A 24678-nucleotide genomic window follows, 5' to 3' on the forward strand; every position below is an offset into this window, starting at 1 on the left:
GTAGACTCCGACCCACTCTGGTCTCTGCTCCGTGGCATCTGCATCACAAGCCGCTGCCCCCGCTGGTTTCCGCGCCGAGCTGCTGCTGTGAGCCCACACAGGGACGGACACACACAGCGACATGTGAGTTATTGTTTTTATGGCCGCTTTGATTCATCAACAGGCCGCATAACAACCGAGAAATAACATGATAGCGAAACGTAGCTCCTAACATCGCTAAGCTAGCTGCTGAACCGTGGCCATATCCGGCTCGGGTCCTTCAAATTAAGAGTTCACGACATGTAGGAGATGATGATTTTCAGAGGGACGGTGTGATAAAGATAACACAGTTGACATTTCACGCATCAGCATGTGAAGTACTTACAATGACAGCAATTGTGTGTGTGACAAACCGTGTGTGTTGGGTATAAACCTCACTGTGTGTAGTTGTCCTTCCCATGATAAATGACGACTAAGATGACCAATCAGGCTTCATTTCCTACATTAACCACAAACATGTGAGTTGTTTAATATTCCAGGAAAAGTGATGTTCATCTGATGATGTGTAAAGTTTAGTCTGAGTTTACAGCCGTCACACAAACAGGATACGTTCATACCAGTGTGGTGGTATCGCTTTGAGAGTTTACTGTGGGTTTTAACCAGCGCTGCATTCATCTTTATCCTTGTTGACTGCAAATAAATAAGGCAAAGCTGTAACCTGTAAATCATTGCATTTAAATGTCAGTACAAACATCTACTCCAGTGTGTTACAGACATGGTTGAATTCTGCAGAAGTTTACACTTTAAGTTCACGTCTGTCTCTGCTTACATGAAGAGAAGATTGACTTGTTGCAAAATACAGTATAACTTCCTTCATAGAGTTGTGAAGGTATTCTGCATTGAAACAGCCTAACAAGCTTTTCTTAAAGTTCCAGTTTTGTTATTGGCTCTTCCCTTTTAAACTGCTTAAAACCTTTTATCAAGCAGAATTGCTCTTTGGTAAATATTTATATGCAGTAGATTAGATTAGATTAGATTCAACTTTATTGTCATTGCACAGTACAAGTACATATACAACGAAATGCATTTTAGCATCTAACAAGAAGTGCGAAAAAAGGCAGTTAAAGTGCAGAGTATTGTGCATAGTGGAGTATGAAAATAAATAGGAAGTACAGTTAGAAATATAAGTGGAATATTAACAGTATTAAGAGGTAAGGTATGATATAAGAATGAGGAATACACTATGAGCAAGATAAATATAAATATGAATACACTATAGGTGGGATAATACAGTAGTTTGGATCTCACTTATATCTAATCCCAAGCTTTATAAAGTATTTTATATTAGCTTTTGGCAAGTTAATATTGGTACAACACTTGGAGTTCTGTATGTTTTTTGGCTTTAAACTCTTCTTTTCTAGAGGGAAACAAAATGCGGCGCCTATTAAACCAACGCTGTCACTATTTAATTAGAAAAATGTATTTCAATGAAAAAAAAGATTTCTCTGTTGCTGTCAATCTACAAAGAAATGGTTTATTAACTATCTTAGGTGTTTGAATTATTTGACTAATGTTTTCCAGCTCTGGCACCTTAGACTCAGAACCCTGCTGGTTTTCATTACTGCTGTCTGAGGCTGATTTACACCTGTGAGCTCAGGTGAAGTCTAATGGTGCCAGGACAGAAGAGAACACCATTACTCAATGTGCCGAGGCCTGGAGCTGTAGGTTTGTGTGACCTTCATGGAACAACAGTGCCCAGTATGTGGTGGTATGAAGTCTAAAAGCCCCAGACCTCCAGATTCTTATTTGGATCTGTACCAAATTGCACGCACTCATGAATATCAGACCCCTAAACATGTCTGATTTCTTTCATCAAGATCCATGAATTATTCTTTGAGAACTCAACAGAAGTGATGAAAAACTCTATCTTACAAAGTTAACAAAAGTGAATAAGAAAGTCTGTACAACAAACTTTAATGGGTTTTACCTTGGGTCATGTCCTACCTCACCACAAGTGTTCATGGAAATCGTTTGAGTAGTTTTTGCGTAATCATGCAAACTAACAAACCTCCAAACAAACAAATATGTATAAAAACGTAACCTCCTTGGTGGAGGTAATACAATCCTTATCATCAGGAAACCTCTCCTGAATACTGTGGTAGTTTTTCTCCTCACGTTACATTCACCTGTGTCCCCTTGGCTTTTCCATTTAATTAACTAGACCTTGCACTTGCCTGCACTCCTGAGATCTTATGTTTTTTTATCACATTCTTTCTTTTCTATTTCCATCTTATTTTGTTTCTTATTTTATGTATTTACTTTACTTTTACATGTTCTAATGTCTTCTTAAAATCTCTTCTCTTCTCAATTTTAATAATAATAAAAAAAAAATCAGCTATACTGTGTGTGAAGCACTTTGAGCTGCATTTCTTTTATGAAAGGTGCTTTATACAAATAAATACATTATTATAATTATTTATTTTAATTGGCTAGCTGTTCTGGGGCGTGTGGTGCCTTTATTTTGAAGAGGACACTGTTAAACCGGAAGTCATTGTTATTATCTTGCCGGTTGTTAATCTCGCCCACCTCCTCTGTACTGTTGTTTCGCTCAGAGCTCTTCGCCGTGTGCGAACGAGGACAGTCCAGGTGAGGCTGATTCTGCATGTGTGTCTTTCTGTGATTGAATCTTTAACACGTGACATCTCTGAAGAAGATGAACATGTTGTTACAGACACATGTTTCAATGTGAATGGAATTGTCAGTGGCAGGTTGGTTAATTACAACGGTGGAGTGAATGGGAACACAAAGTGTTATGTCTGATTGTCTGCTGATCTCCACTGTCTTACTGTGATTGGTTTTGTCAGGTGATCATCTCCTGGATTAACACAGGACTAATGTATGAGGATTCACTGGAGCCCAGAGCCAGGACCTTCACAATAAAACAACATCGATGGATCTCCAGATCTCTAAGCGGCTGTGCTCAAGCATGTCATAAGTGATGTGATCTGCGGGTGAAGGGAATGCAGACTTATCAACTATAGCTTGTATGTGAGCGTGATGGCCAGGCGGGGGTTGCCGCTCCAGGGCCGCGTCCGCTGGCTCTTCCTGGGGCTCTTCCTGCTGCTGTTGCTGCTGCTGTTTGCGTACCTGCTGGAGTGCACCCCTCCAGCAGACGTCAGCCTGACACTGCCTGGCCTAGCAGGAGAGACCTACAGCAAGGAGTATTACCAGGCCCTGCTGCAGGAGCAGGAGGAGCGCCACTCGAGCCGCGCCGCCAGCCTCAAGCGCCAGATCGCCCAGCTCAAGCAGGAGCTGCAGGATATGAGCGAGAAGCTGAAGCTCCTGCAGGACAAGAAGGAGCCCCCTGGGGTGCAGGGCCTGGCAGAGACTAAGGACCAAGAGCCAGGAGATCTACTGGAGTACCTGCACTCTCAGATCGACAAGGCCGAGGTCAACACGGGGGCACGCCTGCCCAGCGAGTATGCCCTGGTGCCCTTTGAGAGTTTCACCTCGTCCAAGGTGTATCAGCTGGAGATGGGGCTGACGCGACACCCGGAGGAGAAACCTGTACGCAAAGACCGGCGGGACGAGCTGGTGGAGGTGATTGAGGCCGCACTGGACATCATCAACAACCCCGACGAGGAGGACGGCGTGGAGGACGACGTGCCGATGCAGAGACAAATGTACACAGAGGTTCACTTTACTGAGGGTAAGACACACACACACACACACACACACACACACACACTACCGGACTCAAGACGGATGACAGAAGCTGACGTGTTCTCTCTGGGAAGTATTGTTATTTATTTGATTTTCTTTGACAGGACTGTACAGGACAGAGCGAGACAAAGGGACGCTTTACGAGCTCTTCTTCTCCAAAGAGGATTCCAGCAGTTTCCGTCATGTGACGCTCTTCAGGCCTTTTGGGCCTTTAATGAAAGTCAGGAGCACATCTGTGGAAACATCAGGAATGATTATTAACATCATTGTGCCACTGTCGGGCAGAGTAGAAACCTTCTCTCAGTTCTTGCACAACTTCAGGTGAGAATGAATCCCTCCCCGTCAGCCTGGCGTGATCCAGCACGTTCAGGTTGAATTTGCGTTCATGCATGACGACTTGATATTCAACTTTTCCTGTGAAATTAGATGTAACAATATCACAAACATTATGTACCTCTGTAAGCTTGGTGCAGTGTTCATCTTACCATCCTCTCAGAACAGGAAACCAATGTTAATGTTAGCTTTACATTAACACACAAGTTATTTTATCAAGTGGTAATCGCCAAAAAGGTTTTAGGACCACAGAACCATTATTAAGTTATGTTATCTGAATTTATAAACAACGTAACATAGTTTTCTCGGGTTCTGGCAATAGAATAACCTTATCTGACTTGTTATATTAAATATTGAGCTTATACGGTTCACAATAGTAATTTTTCAAAGGCCACACTTAGTATATCCTCACTTCAGAGGATGAGCCATCGCTATGTCCCACAATGCCGCTCTCTGGCAGGCATACAACACTGGTATCCACTTTTTACGTTGACTGGCTTATCTAAACCATATATATTCATTAATGGAGTATAATGAATTGATTGAATCTAATTAATTTACGCAAAATAACATATATATTGTATGTATGCTAATCGAGGGTTGACGACCTGTCTTTCCCATTTTGGATTAATCTGTGTGGAGCAGAGAGCAGAAAAACCCGCACGTGTGAGCTGATCCGTGCGTTTCAAGCGATCCGGGAACACGCATTTAACAATCTTTAAATAAACCAAGAATGTCAAAAAAAAGGAGAACAGACATTTGGTGGAAGCTGTTTGACAGCAAACAGAAGTCTGTGAAGTGGAAGTTAAAATCTGTTCTTAAAATATTGATATGTATTCCGTTTGTGATGTGAGCACAAAACTGTTTTAAAATGTGCACAGATTACTGGATATTTGTGTGTGGATTTGAACACACATTCGTGAGTACCCAAAGTTACACACAATTCATTGATTGCATTTGCAAATCTTATTTTTCACGTGGAAATCATGTGACCATTTTGACCATTTCTCCATATTACATTGCTCTCGTAAATAATGAGACTAATGTATACAACGTGTTTCCAGGGAGGTGTGCATACAGCAGGACAGACGAGTTCATCTCACTGTGGTGTATTTTGGGCAGGACGGTCGTCAGGAGGCAACGTCGTCTTTGGAAAAAATGTCAAGGTTAGTCGCCTCAGACGAGAACGAGCTTTTCATGATGTGCTACGTTTTTTGCATAACAGTTAAATGGACATTTAAATATCACCAGGGAGGAGAACTTCTCCAATTACACTCTGATCCCCGTGGACGAGGAGTTTTCACGAGGTCGGGGTCTGGGCATCGGAGCCCACGCCTGGAAGAAAGGCGACGTGTTGATGTTTTTTTGTGACGTGGATATTCATTTCACACTGGAGTTCCTGTACGCCTGTCGTCTCCACACTGCACCGAGTAGGTTTCTTATAATATTGGTCCTCACATCTATTACCTTTATTGTCTTTTGTGTTCAGGTTGAGTGAAGCTGAATGTCTTTCTGTGTTGCAGACAAGAAAGTCTTTTATCCAGTGGTGTTCAGTCTGTACAATCCTGCCATAGTCTATGGAAATTTGGAGCTGGCTCCACCTCATGAACTCCAACTGGTGAGGAAGTTCACATTATCTCTGATGTGTCTAGAATTATGAGAAACTTAAATTCTGTCATTTTCAAATGTTGGTTTAAGTGATCGTCTCTTTTCAAACAGATTCACAAAAAGGATGCTGGATTCTGGAGAGACTTTGGGTTTGGAATGACGTGTCAGTATCGCTCAGATTTCCTAAATATTGGTGAGCACTGATCATTTCTCAACACTCAACAGCAGAATCATGATCAGCTTTTGAGTCATTTAACATTTTTGCAAATCTTCCCTGCAGGAGGGTTTGACCTGGAGGTGAAAGGCTGGGGTGTGGAAGACGTCCATTTGTACAGGAAGTATCTCCGGAGCGACCTGATAGTGATCCGAACGCCGGTGTCCGGCCTCTTCCACATGTGGCACGAGAAGCAGTGTGCGGACGAGCTGACGCCCGAGCAGTACCGCATGTGCATCCAGTCCAAAGCCATGAACGAGGCCTCCCACCCCCACCTGGGCATGCTGGTTTTCCGTGAGGAGATCGAGGCTCATCTTCGCAAGCAGGCCTTCAAGACGCAGAGCAAAACGCAGGACTGAGCGAGCCTCTGACGAACCCAGAGTCATTCCAGTGTTAGAGACTGAGGTGACGACACAGACGCGTCACAGCAAAGACATGTTTACATTGATCCTTCTGCGTTTCACCGCACAGTTGTAGACAAATGAATGTACAGACATGAGCGCTGATCAAACTATACAACATGGTACAAGTCTTATTGAAGAGTTAGAGCAGCTTCAAGAGTACATGATTAAATCAACAATATTAAACCCGCTGGAGGAAATGTTACACACGTTCAATAAGTAATAGATCTCCTGGATTTAAGCTTTAGTTGCTTTTAACATTTTGTTTCTATCAGCACGCAGTTGTTAAAGGAGACATATTATACTCTCATTCAGGTTTGTCTTTTTAATTATAAACGGTTTACTTGCTCTTATATTGACGCATCACTGTTCTCATACTTTCCATTGCTTCAGCTCCTCTTTTCAGCTCTGTCTGAAATGCTTTTGATTGGTCAGCCGCTTCCAGAGCATGAAGGAAATGTCAGCCTCCGCTTTCTCTTTCCTGGCGTTGTTAGGAGGCGGGGCTAACCCCTAGGCATCGTCACATGACATCATCATGACAAAAATGTCTTTTTGCACTGAGGGGAGACGACCTTTGACCTGCACAAAAAAAACTACATAGAGTAACAGACAAGTGGAGAGAACTGGAAAAACACTGTCTCCTTAAACACGGTACACAAACTTCTCATTAATTCATCCTGCGGGGTTCAAACACAGCACCTGAGGATCAGCCGGTTTCTTCACCATGTTGATTTTAGCTGTGGCTGAAAATGATGTCAGAAAAAAAGATGTCCGCTGTTTTTAGATGGTTTGTGTTTTCCAAGAAAACATGCCAGCCATCACGGGTTCCAGTGGAGAGGAAAGAGTTGCAATATCTTAATTAAATAAAATTTCCTTTGAATCTCAACTTTTTGGTACAACCAATCTTCCACTTAACACAGTGTTGTAGGAGCAGTTGTAAATGGAGCCATATGGTTCTGTTCTTAGTTAATATGTATTAATATATACACAGGATGTCTCAGACTGACCTTGAGATTAAAAAGGGACCTTTTTTCTTTGTGTTTTCAATGTGACTTGTCAGTCACTACCTTCCTTTTGCCTGATGACTGTCGTGTGTCATCATGGGATCAGTAGAACAAAGACGCATGCTGATTAACTAGTTTGAGAACCAGGGGCACAGATCTGCTCCCAGCATGCAGCGCTTTGATTTTTCAGGACCGTCGCCCAGTGTTATTGTTTGTTCGTTTCAGCCCAGTGAGCGTCTCTTGCAGCTCTACGATTTTAATTCTGGACTGCGATCGAATGTTACAGCCACTCTTGTACATACTTTTCTAACACACTTTTGACTTGAATACATTTGTATTTACCTACATGCTTTAAGAGACAGGAAATGACTGTTGGAGTCCGTGCCGACGGCTGTACGCTCTTTTTTTTTTTAATTCCATTTAATGAGGAAGGATGTTTACAGCTGAACGGTTCCATCACAGTGCACAGCTGTCAGACAAGGGCTTTATTTTCCTCATAAAGAAAGCAGGTCATTCCCACATCTCATCCTGTACTGTAATTATTTTTAAAATCTATGTCTTTGCAGATATTACAGCTTTTTGTAGATAGTCTTAAAAGTCTCCTCGTCCTGCAGGAGAAATGTTACATGTCTTCCTCTCAGCAGTACACAACGATCCAAACAGCAAGAACGTTGTGCAAGGAAATGATTTATTGACATTTTGGCCATGAAATAAAAACATACAGAAGGCTGCAGTAACTGCTGCTGTGTCATTTCTGCTGTTGGCATTTGATTTAATTCACATTTCAGTAAACTTGACCCGTTCTATAATTTATACTATAAAAATGTAATATCAAACTTGTCAAGTGTCTGAAACTACCAGCTCATTCGTATATATTTCTTAATTTAAGACAAATGTTATAATACAATTGTATTATTCATCTGCACACAATTAACTACATGAATAGAAAATAAAAGAGGAAAGATTTGAGAAAGAATCAAAATCCCGGAGAACTGACATGAAATCAACCTAATGAGAGTTTGAGACGGGATTCTTTTCATCTCAGGTACTTCATGTTGTTAATGTATGAGTTGCTCTGGATGGATCCCCATGGTGTTGTAGATCTCTTTGAGGATGAGCAGAGCAGTGTCTTCAGATTGCCTGGAAAAAAAGAAAGGGGGTTACTGTAGAAGCGTCACCCTCATGTGCTAACAGCTGAAGTGGGGGTGAGATAAGATGCAGGAAAAGCATCAACTTCTCAAATCAATAAACTTCTTGCTTAAAAATTTTTTTGTATGATTTATACTTCATAGAGTGGCTGAAATTTCTTCGTCAATCAACACAATTTAAAATCAAATCATTTTGGTTTCAATTGGAGGAACTTGCAGGATCATTTAAAATCTTTTTTAAAGATGTGCAGTGTTAAAAAGCCAGAGTGAAATGGGGAGCTCTGTACCAGTAGCAGAGATGACTCTGGAGGGCAAACAGGTACTCGTTGAAACTCTCGATGGGCTTCTCCTGCAGCACGTAGTCGATGCGATTCCCTCCGTTCAACATCCCGATCTTCACCTGCGGCTCCTCTTCTCTCTGAGGCTCAGGGCCCTCTGTGATCTTGTGCTCTGTGGGAAATCAGAATCCACTCGTTAATCTCGAAACAATACAGAAATCCCTCACACTGAAGAGTCATGAATCAGAGAAACTCACCCTCCTCCGCTTGCTTCTCCTGTTCTTCAATCTGGTTTGCCACCATGGCCAGCTCGGCCTGAAGCTGGGCGGACGAGGTGTGAGCGCGAGCGAAGTCGTTGAGCGTCTGCCAGGCGCTCCTCAGGGAGGTGATGAAACCATGCTTCAGGTCTGAGCCCATCCTGGTGAGACTCTCCTTCAGCTCTGAAACACAGAGATCCACAACTTGACCAATCTGCATGGAGAAATTTGCTCAGTCCCGAGCCTTTACAACATATGCAAAAGTGACTAAAGGCTATTACTTTACTTTTATTTGAGTTATTTTACTTGTCGACAAAATGTTACAACAGCAGCCTCTTCCTTTTCTTCATGTTTAAATTTTAGACAAGTGAAACTTAATTTTGTCCTTCAGCTTAAGTAAAACCCTGTGTATTTTTTGCCATAGTATTGTGCAACAGCTGATGTAAGAATAGATTCTTTGTATTTCATCACCTCTCAACTTAGGACACCCCTCCCATAAGAGGCAGAGAGGACTGAACTGAGGACACCACTACATAAACAACATTTACTAACTATTTTAGGTTCTTGAGAACTTGTGCAAGTCTCCCAGCTTCAAGTGAATGAAAATGAATTCACTTGAAGCATATTAAATATGTTATCAGCATTAAGACAACAGTGGTCAAGTAATCTGGGACGATAAATGAGCGAGTGTCGTACCGAGATGAAGTCTCTTCCTTCCTTTGTGATGAGGGATCAAAACAGGCTTCAGGTCCAGGTCTGGTATGATCAAGGGCTCGATCCTGTAGGCCACAGGGTCCAACTACAAGAAGAACGATTAGAGGGTTAAAACATTAAGTGACATTGATGACTTGCCTCCGCCAAAGAGGTTATGTATTCGCCGTGTCCAGTTTATTGTTTCTGAGCAGAACTACACAACAACTTAACAGGTTTCCATAAAACTTAATTTTAACAGTGTAAGATCGGGCATTAACCGAGGGAATAATGCATCGATCTTGATGAAAGAAATCAGTCTATTAGTGTGCATAATTTGGTGCTGTCTAATTTAAGGGGACTGTTAGGCCTTGGCAGTGGTATAGGATCTATTTAATGCCATTCTAGTTTGATCTGTATTTTCATGCACAACAATTATCATTTGGGGAAGTAGTGTTAAGAGGAAATTGCTTATATTTATGTGACAATAATACTAAATACTAAAAAACTCATATGAAACCGACTAAAGAATTATAGAGTTGATTGAATTGACAGAATAAATGTCTTTGAACAATCAAGAATGACAGAAGCATGCTTCAAGTCAAGTGGGTGAATAACTTTTGAACATCTCCCGTTTCATTAGCAGTGATTCCTTCTTTCAGGATGAAAAGGTTATGGAGCAGCCTACCGGATGGTATATATTGAAGAATCCCTTGCACGTGGGCAGCTGGTATGACTCCTCGATGTTCTCCAGTCCTCGGACTGTCAGGAACATGCCAATCGGAGAACCCAAAGCGAAGAAATTCATTGGCTCAAAGTCAAGACCGTGGTAGACCACCGACACCTGCAGAACAAAACGTCAGTGAAGTAATTGCTAAATAAAAAGTTTGTTACAAACATCACCTCTCATTGTGTATTGAAGTCACTTTTACCTGTCCAGTACCAACTTCAAAGTAATTGTAGTTGACATGGATGGAGGAGAAAGTGCTGCCAACAGGAAGCTTCTGTAGAACGGCATCAGGGAGAGCTTCAGCTGCTGGAGGCGGTGCCACAACCAGACTGAGCTCTTTGGCTTCTGCTTTCTTCTCCTGGGCTGCCTGACGTGCAGCCTGCATACGTAAAAGCATGACAGAGATGAATAAGAGCACATCAGCAGGGCCATCACCGCTGGTTTACAAGCTGCACACATACACACACACTCAGGAGACCAACTTGCCTGCTTGATCAGTCTTTCTTGGACAAACTTGGTGATCTTTTTCCTGGGGCCCAGTGGGATTCCCATCTCCTTCAGGTCCTCAGCAGTGCACATGAGCTGAAAGAAAGGGACAAAATAAACTCAGTCACTATCTTCTGAGAATTACATGAGGTTTAACTTGAGAAAACAGCATTAGCTCTCACCAGACTTTTAATTATCAGTTGTTTTTTTTAAATCTTAAGGGGAAAAAAGGTTTTTTAAATCTTACAAAAGATTCGCTGTCAATCTTCTCCTCATCAAAGGTGCTCATGTACTCGGAAAGGCCCAGATTTTCCAGCATAGTAGAAAGATCTTCACACTCCTCTTCATCTTCTTTGACCTCCTGTTCTACAGCCGGAGGAGCGACTGCATTACTTTCCTGTGTAACAGGGGCAGCCGCCTGATAAGAGAAGCAGAACTTACATGATGTATTGCAACCATATTTTGATCTGTTTCATTATGTACAAAAGGAAACCAAAGATCTGAAAATGTTCATGATCAATTCTAAGATGCATCACATTCAGTGGGTAAATAAATAGACATATATAAAAAAAGATGTGTTCCTGTGTTTAGTTGTTAAATTCGATTAACTGTTGTATGACCTGTTTGGCGTCTCCATTAGAAGTGTGCATGACTGGCATGGCTGCTGCAAGAGAGCCATCCTTCTGATTAGAAAGCAGGTCGAAGAGAATCAGTGAACCTGCAACAACAAAAATCAGAACCACCTTGTAGAAACCAGAGAAACGGAGAGAGCAGAGGTGCTGAAGCTACTGAACTGGTTTGGTACCTAAACTGTGTCCAGACACTGATATTCCTCCTCTGTAGTCTGGGTTCCTCATCAGGAACAGAGCATAAAGTCTATTAATCTCAAGGGCAACTGTGTCCATGATGGTCTGGCAGTACGTGGGACTGTTGTAGAACAGCACGTCTAATAAAGTCTCATTCGTAAAGTGACGTAACCGTCCAGTGCTGGGCAGGGTGATCTTCTTTATCCTCCTAAAAAGAGAAAGAAGATTATCATTAAGTCAGATTATGGTCTGTGTGTTCTTATTGTTAAAAGGAATTCTCTAACAAGCGTTATCTGTGTTAGTCCCCCCAAAACTCCTCTGTTGTCTAATAGCTGATGTTTTGCGTTACAATTAATGGATAACTGACTTGGCATATCTGGACTTAATGGATCCTGATGGACTGTTTATTGACCTTATATTTCAGATTTATAAGATTTAATTTTTCGGTTAAGATTAAAAAAAACACAGTCCAAGTAAACCTAACTCTCCTCACCTGTCCACCCCGGTGGCGTCTCCGTGCAGAGCCGTGTGCCACTGGACAGGTAGGAACTCCACCCTGCTGATGGCGTGTTCATCCACCGACTTCTTAAAGTGGCTGTGCAGCAGCTTCAGGGACACGCTGCGGAAGTCGTCCACTGGAAGCGCAAGAATTTTAATTGTTTATTTCACAAATAATGTCCCCAGTGGAAGTTTCAACAACACTGTCAAAGGGCATGACTGCATACGGAACTCACCACACTCAACCATGCTCCTAAACCTCAGGTCACACACTGGACCGATTCCATGAACCATGAACACCAGGTGATCCACCTTGGGGAGCTCGCCTGGGAGAGATGCACATGATGGAAATGTTCAATTTGATTTCCCTGACATGGCGGACACAGTCAGTTACTGCTGACCTCTTAACAGCCACCAACAAGAAAATCATTCTTACATTTACGACCAGATGTTAAAATACATATCACAGTTAAATATTAATACATTTTCCCTTATAAACACATCCTAGTGGTTGGCACTTCCTCTAAAGTCCTTTGACATTACAGATCTCACTTTAGAATTTCCTGACAAACCATTTTTCTCTGGAATTATCTGAGCTTCCCTGACAAATCTGTGAGCTTTAAGTTTATTTCCATTATATGTTTGTGCCTCAACTTAGATTAAATGAACAAGAGGAGCTTCTCTACCATCAGGTACTTCGTCATTGTCGTCATCGACCCCTCTCTTCACTACTCTGGGCCGGGTCTGTCCATCCTGAGTTGTGCCCCACTCATCTGGTATGGAGGAAGGCTGAAACTGCACAATCACCTACAGAGGTAGAAAGAACCAGCGTCACCACTCATTCAGTAAAAGTAAATGGATTAATCATCAAAAGACTACAAATCAGCACAGAAAATAGAGTAACCTTTGGATTATGCATGACAATGGTTTCTCCTGATGGGAACTCCAGTCGACGGTGCCACTGGTTTGTTGATACAGCTTTCTTGTACTCTGCCTTTGTAAATAGACAAAAGTACACAATCAATATGTTACAACACAAAACTGTGCGTCAGAGACAGTGCAAGAACTGGGGGAGAAATACTTATATTTAATTTGAAAGGAACAATGTCAGAAAAAAGGATGTTCAACATTTTGCTAACACATCTGTTTTTGGGTCGAAAGCAGAAGTGACACAAACCTCCAGCTTCTCACTAAACTCTTCAGAGTAAGGGATGAATCGACTGTCCGAATCCCCTTTGTAGAACCAGCTACAGCGGCGGACCTCTGTCGGCTCCTCCTCCCAGTACACTGAAGTCCGCATGCGGTCGTAGAGCTGCACGTCATAACGTCCTCCTTCTGTTCGCACAATCACATTTTCTGGATCTGGCTGAACTGAAAAGACAAATAGGCCACAACCTCATTAGAGCAGATCCCAGGATCACCGAGGTGTAAGAGCAGCCGCACTGTCAAGCTTGGATTAAAAAAAACTCCTCATCCCAAAGGGAAATTTGCTGTGTTATGATTGCTTGACACAATAATGATAAACAATCAGTGAAGAGAAAAATGTACATATGTAAATGTCCATAAATAGGTCAGCATGATAGAATGTCTAGGCCTCCAGAGGTCCTACATCGTCATACCTGAGTTGTACGTCTCCTCGAGCTGAAGGGAGTCGATGATGCTGAAGGGAAGCCAGACACATTTTGACTCCACTAGTTTACAGTAGAACCAATGAGGCTGTACAGCTTCATAGACGTTGTACTGGTATTGCATCATGGGACCTGCGGGGACTATTGCTCCAGCAGTGGTGGGTGGAGGCGGAGGCCCTTGCATATGTGTGGGTGGAGGCTGAAGGAGAAGGGGGAAATAATACCGATTAAAAAACATAGTTTTCATTAAGAATGGATGTGTTTGTGTTTTCATTAACTTAATGAGTTAATCAAGTATCTGACAAACACAAGAGTCACATATAAGCCTGTACCTACCCTTGTGAATGGGGGTCCTGACATTGGGAATGACTGTGGTGTCGAGCTGAGTGGGTAAGGATTCTGCTGTGGTGTGTGCATAGGCGGCAGGACCTCCGGAGCTGGCATATAAGGACTGGCTTTGCTGCTGGTGGGGGTGTGTCTGTACGGGTTATGACTCTGCGGCTGCATCGCGGGAGGCGGTGGGGTCATTGTGGTGGGGGGGGGAGTGTGACGTCCCATAGGGCTCTGGTAAACTGCGCTGCCGAACGCTGGAGTAGCGGGGTTCATGTGTGAGCCCATAGATGGTTGATGTGGTGAAGCCATGCCGATGCTGCTGGGAGCAGAAACAGGCCCCATTGCTGTCGGAGCAGCTGACAGGGCCGCCGGCGGGTACGCCGACTGACCGATGGAGGCAAACGGGTCACTGCTGGTTACGGGGCTGGAGAAATAGTTGAATGTAGAAGCGGCTGGCCCATTCCCTGATGTCTGACCCAGGAAGCTGTCTTCTTCTCCGACCTCAGTGGAATCCTCTGATGGAGATTAAAACAGAGGAAAAGTTCAAAGAGTGCAGCACATGTATCTGTGACTCGGTAACGAACATGCTAGACATTTTAATGATTAAACGTTTGCATGAACCTAAATTTTACAAATATTTAGTCACAGATGGGTGCATCATGTTGACATGGAGGGGTCACCCAAAAAACAAACACAACCATAGAAAAAAGAAAATGGAGAAAGCAACGGTGAGGGACAAAGACAAATGGAGAAAAATAAGACAAAAGGGAAAGATTAAATAAATCGACATGCCCAAAGGTTCGTAAAATGGACAACAACCTAAAAGTGATACATACCATGTTTACATGTTTATGGTAGGGCTTTTGAACCAGATGTATAACATTGTATCTCTAAATTACATGCGTCTCTGATGAAGTACTTGTTAGTTTCAGGCTATTTGGGGTCTGGAAACATTATTAAGCACTGATAATATTTTTAAGTTTATTCCCTTCATCGACCAAACACCAAATCTCAAATCTTGAATGAAAAGGACCAGAAAGAATAATAATCTTATATAATCTGCAGCTCTTTCACAAGAAATGAATCTGCAAGGCAATAATTAAATAAAGCACTGGTTATATAAGAGCGTCACTGACCCATTTTAAGTTATACTCCACCACCTTATCTTTACAGCCTGTATGATAATTATTCTAGGCCAACCCATGTGTCCAAAGTAGATGTGCCACAGAGATGATGCTGGTGCAGAAGACATTTTAGTCTTCGACCAGGAGCCTCCTCCCTATTCCTACGAACAGTCAGTGTGGAATTGGAACGCAAGAGATGGACATTAAGCCATTTTAAGGACGAGGCCGTGCCGATAGTGTGCTAGTGATGTGTGATATAGAAAATGCTGAGATGCACTGTACTTGTGTGAGTGGCAAAACTGTGCTGTAGAGTGGAGTTGATGTTGAGTGGACATCAAGACTGGGAAAGCTCTAAATAAATAAAGACCATTAACCTCCAGCACTCTGAGCTTTCAACCAGACCCGGTGTCCAGCCCATTATCAGTGTCAATACAATCAGTCTTCTTGACATTTTGTCCCATTCCTAAGAATCCTATCCCACCATCCCTCTGTATATGATACATTTAAACCTGTTTCCCCGTGTGCCTTTAAAGGACAGTGAAGAACACACTGAACATTTAGACACAGCCGGGAAATCAGTTATATACACGTTTCTATAACTATTAATTACATCCGTTTAGTAATTAAACACCAGAATGCAGATGAATTGAAATGGCCAAGTGAAGACTTTGGAGGACATGTTGTGATGATGTGAATCTCCTGTGTTTCTGCACATCCTCTTCAGACAGGGTCACACGAGACAGTGTGAGCTCAACACACCGCCGACAGTTCAGACAACCTGCCTGACAAACTCACACACTTTATTTCTACTTATAAACACTAAATAACAGCTGACAGCAGCACAGGTAACCCGCTTAGCTAGCTAGCTTAGCCTGCTGAGGACGTAGCTAATGATTGGACATGTCCTCTCACCTCCTGACAGCACCGCCGAACCGGAGGCCTGGCTCACGGGCATGAAGGGCAGGTTGAAGTTAAACTCCGGAGCGGCGTTGAACAGTAAGTTAGCCCCGGAGTTGGAAGCATTATTGGTTTTTCTATCTGCCATTTTCCCCTAGAATTACACGTAGCCACTACCGGAGCAGGCGAGCAGCGGAGGTGCAGCTCTGCCAACACAGCGCACTCAGGTCTCACTGATCTCCAAAGCATCAGCCGCAGCAACTATTGGGAAGGCGGAGTCACACATTGTTTGTAGATCTACTAAAAGCACGCAGGTTAGTTGACTGCATTTCGTTGGTTGTGCGGAAAAATAAACACTACACGTCGCTACTGCCGCCTAGAGGTCCCACAAGATGTGTTCACTGTGAGGTTGTATCGTTTCAAATGAGCTCAAATCACATTCTTTTAAAATTCATTTGTATTATTTTATAGAGAGTATATGTTTTTTTTCTCTTCATCGCAACACCAACATTAAACAGAGACATACGCGCCCAAAGATCAAAGCGCCCAGTAAGTCATTCAGCCGGTGTTATGTCTCCGTGCTCCGGGTGGTCTCGGTGCGCAAAACAAGCGCCCTGGTCTACTCGACTGGTGACGCAAATTTCCCGCCCTAGCTCCTGCGGTCCTGAGAGTGTTGAGAAAGTCAACAAGTGTCTGCTCGAAGATTTGTTTTTGATTCACTTGTGACAGCTTTCATATTCGTCAGACGTCCCTGGCCCACGATGCCCTCCACTCAGGACTGGATCGACCTCCCTCTGGATGTGGTTGAAGGGATGTTCGGTGAGAGCGACACACACCGGAACTACACCGTGACAGCGTGAGACTAGCCTGCTAGCTACATGGCTAACGCACCATGCTAACCACCATGCTCCAAGTGTGTAGCTGTGTTAAGAGTGAAGAAGTTAAAGATTTTTCTGCGGGTTGCAATCACTAACGCTGCTTTGTTGCTGCACACACACATACTTCCGGTTTAGTTTAATAAACAAATCCCCTAATGTGTGTGTGGGTAAGGTTTGATGTGAATGCTTGTGTGCACACATCCAAACTGAAAATACACAACATGAAGAATTCAATTGATTTAAGTGGTTTCAAATTCACTTCTATATGAATACAAACATGTAAGTTCTCAACAAAGCTTAAGTGTGTGTGTAGAACTTTTTTGAAAACTTGTTGTGTTTACTGTAGCTCATCTCATTCACCCTTACAGGCAATCATTGATTTTAAGATATTTGAGAAGGCATCAGTATTATTGATGGAACGTATTGTATCTCAAAGTAAAGTGGACTAATACTAATACTGATGTGTATTTTGTCCTGATGTGAGTCACAACTCTAGTAGTAATACTGTTTTTGATTTGATTGATATGATTGGTTAACTGGAGGGCTGAGTGATATGTGCAAAAATTACATCTCATATATATATATATATATATATATATATAATACGACTTTTGTTGTATTGATATTATTGACAATTATATTATGATATTGTTTTACTGTCTAGCCATTGGTCAACGCCACTGCTGATTTGACAGTCGTAGAGAGAAAAAAAGCCCCTTTCAATAAATAACAGTCATTGCCTAATGGATACAATTGATACCAACTGATTGGTCTCTGGTAAATGTGCCCTCTTATTTTGAAATTCCTAACACACTGAATAGCTTTTATATTCCGAACTTAATGTGTAACCTGGCTGATGGAAAAAGTTTTGTATTATTATAACCATCCTGTTACTTCATTTCAGCTGCTTCCCAGAACAGTCCAAACTCTGGCTGGGAGGCGAAAGCGGTCGAGTTCTTCAAAGAGCGGCTGAAAGAGAAGGACGCTCAAAGTTGGGTAATGCAGCTCCTGTCAGATCCTTTCAGCATATATATATTACAACTGAGATGCAAAAGAAGTGTGTAACGGTCAAAGTCAAAGCCTATTTCAGCAAACTCACCTTTAAATAACTACCTCCATCTCCATTTGGGTGCAGGTTCCTTCTCTGAACGACATCCCTCTGCACTACCTGAAGCCCAACAGCCTGGTGAAGTTTCGCTGTCTAATCCAAGACATGTTCGACCCAGAGTTCTACATGGGAGTGTATGAGACGGTTGATCCATCCTCAAAGGCTAAAGTGAGCCATTAATACAACCCTCAGTGCGTGGTTTTGCATTTGATGTTTGAGTTTTATTTATAACATCGTCATCTGACCATCTCCAGGTGATGCGATGTGGGAGGTACAAAGATGTGACAGAATGTGGGGTATGTGTACTTCTTCTCAACCATTCAAAGAACCTATAAATGCCTCTGTTCAGCTTAAGCTTTGCCGTTAACAACACCGTCTCCTGGGTTTTATCTGCAGGTGGATTTCAACTCCAGAAGCACAGTGACTGCAGAGAGACAGACGTTCTACTGTGTGCCCATCCCTGGAGAAAATCCCTGGGTTAAAGAAATATCCTCATCACGTCATCCCTGCATGATGGAAGCTCTCCTCAAACAGGAGACGGAGAAATTCACATTTTATCGTGTGATAGTTGAAGCAGGAATAGTTCTGTCCTTCCCTAGTTTTCCTTAATTCTGTCGCACAGCTATGCCGGCTCCAGCCAAGCAAGAGTGGTTCCCTCCACCTCGTATGTTCCGAGCAGACAGAAACGCAGCTACGAGGAAGACGAGGAAGACGTCGACGACATGGACACACAGCCGCAGAAACAGAGGGAGCCACCTACTGGTGTGTGATGCTAGTAAAGTAAAGATGGGAAACAGAAACATTGTCTAGTCAGTGTCCAACTACTTCTCAGTGTTTTCATAGACTCAAGACTTACAATTTGTCTTGTTTCCATGAAGATGGTTGTAAATTCATCCTCGGAGGTGATTGCAGAAGCTTCTCAAAACATCAGCTGTAAAAGTCCCTACTTTTGGTTAAATTAAAACAGCAGTTCCCCCTGAAATGTCCTTACTTTCAAATTACTTCACACCACAGAGGCATTTTAGTAGCTTCCTTTAGTAGAATCTTTCAATCACATCTCTATTATTCATCAGCAAATGCAGTTGGTCCTCTTGTCACTGGTGGTCAGCTGAAGCCTTAAGACTCTTTCAGTTCAGAGAAGCTGTTGTTGAGCTTTTCGCGATCTTTGTGATATCAACAAACTCCAAAAGTGTAAAGTAGAGTCTGCCCAATATTGATTATTGTCCAGATACTGGTGTTAGTAGACGATATCGTCTGAGATCTACACATATGGTCAAGATTCCTAAGTTGTTATCAAACATCAAACCCTTGTGACAGAGACATTAAAACACCAGTACCGATAAGTCTGTTTGAAGCTTATATAAGCTGATTATCTGACAACTGAAGAAAGAACTTTAAACTTGATATTTCTACAGCAATGGCTGAGTAGACAAATTGCAATTAGTTTCGTGTCTATTCTGTTGTGGCACAGGCAGCATCAGTAAGTAGTACATCAGAGAGAGAAAGAGCCACACTCCTCAAATGGACATCTTAGATTATAATAATCAAACAATTCCAGATTTTCAAAGGGTGAATTGATCCGTTAATGCAGACTCTCCTCTCGCTGCAGGTCCTCACTGTCCCACAGACCTGCAGGGCAACGGTGACTGTAAACGACTGGAGAGAGAAGCTCCATCCAGCCAGACGGCATCGTCCTCTCATCTGGACCTCAACTTCCCCCTGCCTGGAGAGAAAGGCCCCTCCTGTTTAGTTAAGGTGGGCTGAGTGGATTTTACGCGTTTAGCTCATTTTCAATTATGTAACCTGGACTGTTGATACAGTTACTGGCGAATGGTTTATCTCAAGTCAAACATTAGTTTAAAAAGGTGATTTCAGAGACGATAGAATTATTATCAACGGACATAACAAGTGCAGGACAGAAGGTCAAAGCTGTGTTTTGTTGGCAGGTGTACGAGGACTGGGACAGCTTCAAACTGAACGACATACTGGAGGTGTACGGGATCCTCTCCGTCAGCCCTGCTCTCAGTGCTCTGGCAGACGGGAAGTAAGACACCTGATTCAATTTTATTCGATTTCCCTTCCCCCCCCTCGGTGTTGATCTACCTACTCATTCCCTGACCTGTCCACACAGAGAAACCTCCTCATCCCTCCTGGACCCAGCAGACTGCATGGAGACGGCGGAGGAGCAGAGAGTGCACAGCCCACCGGCCTCGCTGGTCCCTCGCCTCCACATGGTCTACGCCAAACCGCTGCAGCATAACAACCCCCTGCTGCCCTCGCTCACCTTGGAGGACAATAGTGCCTGTAAGGACACGCAGCAGAGTGTGAATACTGTCTCAAACAAATGTGCACGTGTTTGGGACTTTAAATGCCAATATTTTCCGATATTTGTACAATAGCCTATTGGACAACACTGAAAAAAGATCTAAGCATGATACAGAACACCACCAGGAGCTAAGATGTTGCATCACTGCAGTTTTTAGTCAGATATTTACTGAGAGTACAGATGTAAATTAGTCCAGCTTCTGTTCATCTGATTTGCATTAAGTGTGGTTAAATCAGAGCTGATGTTGGGCTATTTAAACACAAGTTGTCTGGACAACAAGAGAGCACAGAGGTATTTTACCGCTAGAATCGTACATATCTGTATGTCTATATAGATTATGTAAATCAGTTAACTGACAAGAAATTGGAGGAACTACTAGTATGTGTTCCTTTTTCAAACATGGACCAACACAAAAAGAGCCCGATCCTTTAAATATCCCTCCATGGACAAAAGGTCTAATCTGAATCTACTGCTACAAAGGTTGGTAAAAGTTAGCCGAGTAAAAACAATAAGTCTATACACATAGATTATAGTGTTTACTAGAATGTCAGTAGAACGCAAGAGTCAACTGAAACCACATTCAAATTCACCAGATTTTCATTGGGATCTGCATCAAGTTGCACACACATAAATATCAGTCCCCCTCAGTCGTCCTTCCTCCTGAGAAATCAAGGAAGACGTCCCAAAAATCTCACAATGTTAACGAGAAACGTTTCCTGGATCCGCCCGATTCCGACCCATAGAAAGAATTCATAGGTTTAAAAGCAGGTACGATTTGTTGAATAATCCTGAATAAACACTATACCCTCCTTTTTTTAAATAATATGTTTTTGTCCTGCCATCCACAGTGGGTTCTAATGCTGTCTGTGTCTTAGACTCAGTGACTACACAAACCTTAGCTATAGTCACATCCTTGTCGCCCTCTGGCTGAGTGCAGGAGCAGAAAGAAGGAGCCTTTATTCTGAATCACATTATTTCCATTTAAAGCTTTCTAAGGAAAGGAATTATGCAGCAGATTTTTTCCGCTCTGTACAGCTTTTATAGAGCACTGCCTATAGACGCCATAGAGGGAATTCTTTAACTCTTTGTCTTTCCTCCTCAGTTTTATCTTCGACCCTGAGCGAGATGGCCGCTGTTAGAGCCGAGCTACTCACATACTTCACTCACGTCCTTCTGAGAGATGCCCTGGCTGCCGAGTACCTCATTCTGCATCTCATTTCCAACGTGTACGTGTCTAATACAGTTCCACTCTGTTTAAACCAACCAGCCGTCCGGTCTTAAGAGATTTTTCATTCTAAAGTGTTTGATTTTCTTTTAGGTACACCAGACGAGATATTCTCCCACTAGGCAAATTTACACTGAACCTGAGCGGCTGTCCTACGGTCGCCTCGTACACCGAGCGCCTCTACCAGTTCATCCAGAAGCTCGTTCCCTCTGTGAGTGAATTTTTGTCACTTTGACAATAATGCAACAGTTTATTGTTATTGTGTTAAAAGTGTTGCAATGTTTCCCTCCCCTCGTGCAGTCATACTATCTGGGCATGAGCCTCCAAAACATGAACCAGATGCAGCTGGTTCCTAAAAAGGACTATGTGGCCAACCGGCTCGTGAGTGGAGCCGCGCAGCTGGCCAGAAACACGTCGCTCTTCCTGGATGAAACCAAGCTGGAGCAGGGACAGCTGGACACAACAGGTGAGACTCCTAGACACCACAAGGGGACATCACTGAGAGGACACACTCTGCCGTTAATGGCCTCTCTGCAGACTCTGTCAGCAAGTCTGGCTCGATTCAGATGATAGTCACTACATCGCGTGTTTGTGTGTGTTGTAGGTGTGCGAAACGTCACGGCCCTGGGGAACCTGATCTCGTGGCAGAAGGTTGATTATGACTTTAACTACCACCAGATGGAATTCCCTTGCAATATTAACGTGCTCATCGTGTCAGAGGCCCGCTCGCTGCTGCCGGTGAGGACACAGATAAACCACAGGATGAAAAACTCCACTACACACAGTTCTGCTCTCAAAAATGAAATAAAAACACCAAACTACCCCGTCCTCTCCTGTATGACCGGAGGGAGGGGAGGGGTTAGGTTTCCTTCAGCCTCTCATGGGACACAGCCGTGCCAATAGCTGGAGGTTGTTTCCAGCCAGTGTCACGCTGTCGTCTCAGCTGCCATTGGCCAGCCACCGCTACCCCTCCAGCCGGCGCCTTTATCCCGGGTCTCACTCTGTTGTGAACAGCCCGAGGAATTCGCTGTGTGCTATTCTTGTGTGTTGGGCTAGTGGGTTGCCATGGCGGCAGCTGTGGGCCACAGCAGCAACCCTGGGAGAGGCGTCAGGCCCGGCCATCTATTTGGCCCAGCAGTGAAGGGCAGCTCACAGTAAACAACTGCTGGGGCTGATTAGAAGTCACAAGTGCACGCCTGTGTTTACATTGAACAGCTATTGGCTGATGGGCAGCTGGGAGGTCAAGCTGATCAGATTCTTTATGGGTCAAGTCGCTTAGGACTTGATCCAGTCTGGAATGCTATGGAGTTTTGAGAATATGCCAACCTAGGCGTGCACACAGCAGACATGACGTATTTCTGCATAGCAACACCTATACAAATACACGTATACAAATGCAGATTTTCTATGTATAACACAGTATCAATATGACTCTTACTTTTGAACTCCACAGTCAGATTGTCAGATCAAAGTACAGTCTCAGGTTGACCCACAACACATGGAGGAGTATCTCAGCGGCATCCACATGCACCCGCAGACCTCATCACTGCTCAACAAGCTCAGAATGTACCTGAGCGTCGCTCGGCTGCTGGACTACAGCATCTCTGATGAAATGACCAAGGTGAGACACACTGTCGAAACTGATTGTGCGCATCTGTTCCCTTTCTTGTGTGCTTTTGTACTCAGTAGGCCTGTGTGTGTGTGTCTGTCTGATGAGCAGTCTGTGTGCATTAGTGTCCTTCAAGTGCTTGTCCTTTTCTGGTGTCCTCAGTCAGTCGAGGATGACTTTGTCGATATGAGGAAGGACGACCCCCAGAGCGTATCTGCAGAGGACCTGCACAGGATGCTGGTTGTGGCGAGGTGGGCTGTGATTTACATTCATATAAGCTCCTTTCTTACTTTCTTTCCTTTTTATCAATCAAGAATAATACAAACAGCCTGTAACCATGGATTTCTTGACAAAGTGTGAAATAATCACAGCAGTAAGTCATTATGACGACGTCGGAAAGGCCACCTCTGTCCTAGGCAGGATGACAGTGACTTCATGGTGCAACCAAATTAAACGTATTGACTTGCCAAATGCCTGGTGGACGGCCGCGGCCAGGAAACTGAGATGTAACCACAGTATTCAGAGGGTCTGGAATGAATTGGGGCTGAGATGTGTGAGAGTGGAACGTGTCTGACTGTGACTGTCTGCAGGTTGTTGTCTCTGAGCCTGGGACAGACCTCGCTGTCCAGAGACAGCTGGCTGCGAGCCAAACACATCGAGACGCTGCGGAGGAGCCGGATGGAGCAGCACAAGTGTGTCAATGGCAACGAGCCGTGATCCGGCAGACAAATGAGATGGCTCCTGTTTTTCCTTTTTGATACCTTCAAGAAAAAAACAAGTTTGTAATAAAAATGTTTTTCATATGTCACAGATTTGTTCAGCTGTTTTTATGCCAGGTTAGAGTTAGGATTAAGATATATTTTCAGTTAGTGGATTGAAAATATCAATGGATCGTAGGTTGTACTTAACTTATTGTTAGTGTATTGTTGCTGCAGACCAACATTTCGGTTAAACAATAGTTGATTTCTAATAGGTCAAAGAAATGAGGTCCCCAGGATTCGTAACTCCGCCAGGGAGGTTAAGTTTCATCTGCATTTGTTCCTTTATTAGTTTACAGGATTTCACAAATCACTTAATGGATAACTACAAAACTTGGTGGAAGGATCCCATTAAAAATGGGTGTGGATCCAATTACTTTAATTATGTCAGACAATATTTTCATTGATTTCTTTGAATAATTCATGGGGTACAGATCAAAATATAATTCTAGATCAGGTGAATTTGGTATCATTGTACTGTTGGGCTTTAGTTTCCTGTAGGGTAATTTATTCCATCAGTGGACATTTAGGATGTTGCCAGTATCTCTACAGAGCAAACTGTTTGATAGGATGGCACAGAGACTCTCTAGTAACTTATGACAATGAATGTGCGCTTTATCTCATGCCTTTTATTTAT

General features: G+C 43.1%; 3 protein-coding genes across 5 annotated transcripts; 2 read left to right on the plus strand and 1 right to left on the minus strand.

Annotated features, from left to right (window-relative positions):
• Positions 1–7999, plus strand: csgalnact2 (chondroitin sulfate N-acetylgalactosaminyltransferase 2). 3 transcript variants are annotated; one of them, XM_053436033.1, is made up of 8 exons: positions 1–123; positions 2844–3688; positions 3807–4023; positions 5100–5201; positions 5287–5465; positions 5559–5653; positions 5755–5836; positions 5924–7999. In XM_053436033.1, exons 2-8 carry the CDS (start codon positions 3037–3039, stop codon positions 6214–6216), a joined length of 1620 nt encoding a protein of 539 aa, XP_053292008.1. In that variant the 5' UTR covers positions 1–123; positions 2844–3036; the 3' UTR covers positions 6217–7999. The 3 variants fall into 3 exon arrangements, with proteins under 3 accessions (XP_053292008.1, XP_053292009.1, XP_053292010.1); XM_053436034.1 differs by lacking the exon at positions 1–123 and adding an exon at positions 2237–2625; XM_053436035.1 differs by lacking the exon at positions 1–123 and adding an exon at positions 2610–2747.
• sec23ip (SEC23 interacting protein) lies at positions 7930–16456 on the minus strand. The gene is made up of 18 exons (XM_053436030.1): positions 16153–16456; positions 14120–14631; positions 13775–13982; positions 13333–13526; positions 13060–13149; positions 12842–12962; positions 12392–12481; positions 12151–12292; positions 11657–11865; positions 11472–11569; positions 11099–11269; positions 10852–10947; positions 10568–10744; positions 10324–10479; positions 9642–9744; positions 8946–9128; positions 8698–8860; positions 7930–8402 (listed from the first exon to the last, which is right to left on the minus strand). Exons 1-18 carry the CDS (start codon positions 16283–16285, stop codon positions 8321–8323), a joined length of 2928 nt encoding a protein of 975 aa, XP_053292005.1. The 5' UTR covers positions 16286–16456; the 3' UTR covers positions 7930–8320.
• Positions 16457–16755: 299 nt separating this feature from the next.
• mcmbp (minichromosome maintenance complex binding protein) lies at positions 16756–24091 on the plus strand. Its single transcript, XM_053436032.1, has 16 exons — positions 16756–16956; positions 17920–18011; positions 18151–18291; positions 18378–18419; positions 18520–18609; positions 18744–18885; positions 19733–19878; positions 20070–20167; positions 20255–20427; positions 21552–21675; positions 21768–21885; positions 21975–22140; positions 22279–22412; positions 23128–23295; positions 23446–23534; positions 23874–24091. The coding sequence occupies exons 1-16, from the start codon at positions 16899–16901 to the stop codon at positions 23998–24000; spliced, it is 1908 nt and encodes a 635-aa protein (XP_053292007.1). The 5' UTR covers positions 16756–16898; the 3' UTR covers positions 24001–24091.
• The last annotated feature ends 587 nt before the right edge of the window (positions 24092–24678 follow it).

Source organism: Pleuronectes platessa, chromosome 12, assembly GCF_947347685.1.
Source record: "Pleuronectes platessa chromosome 12, fPlePla1.1, whole genome shotgun sequence".
Classification (NCBI taxonomy): Eukaryota; Metazoa; Chordata; class Actinopteri; order Pleuronectiformes; family Pleuronectidae; genus Pleuronectes; species Pleuronectes platessa.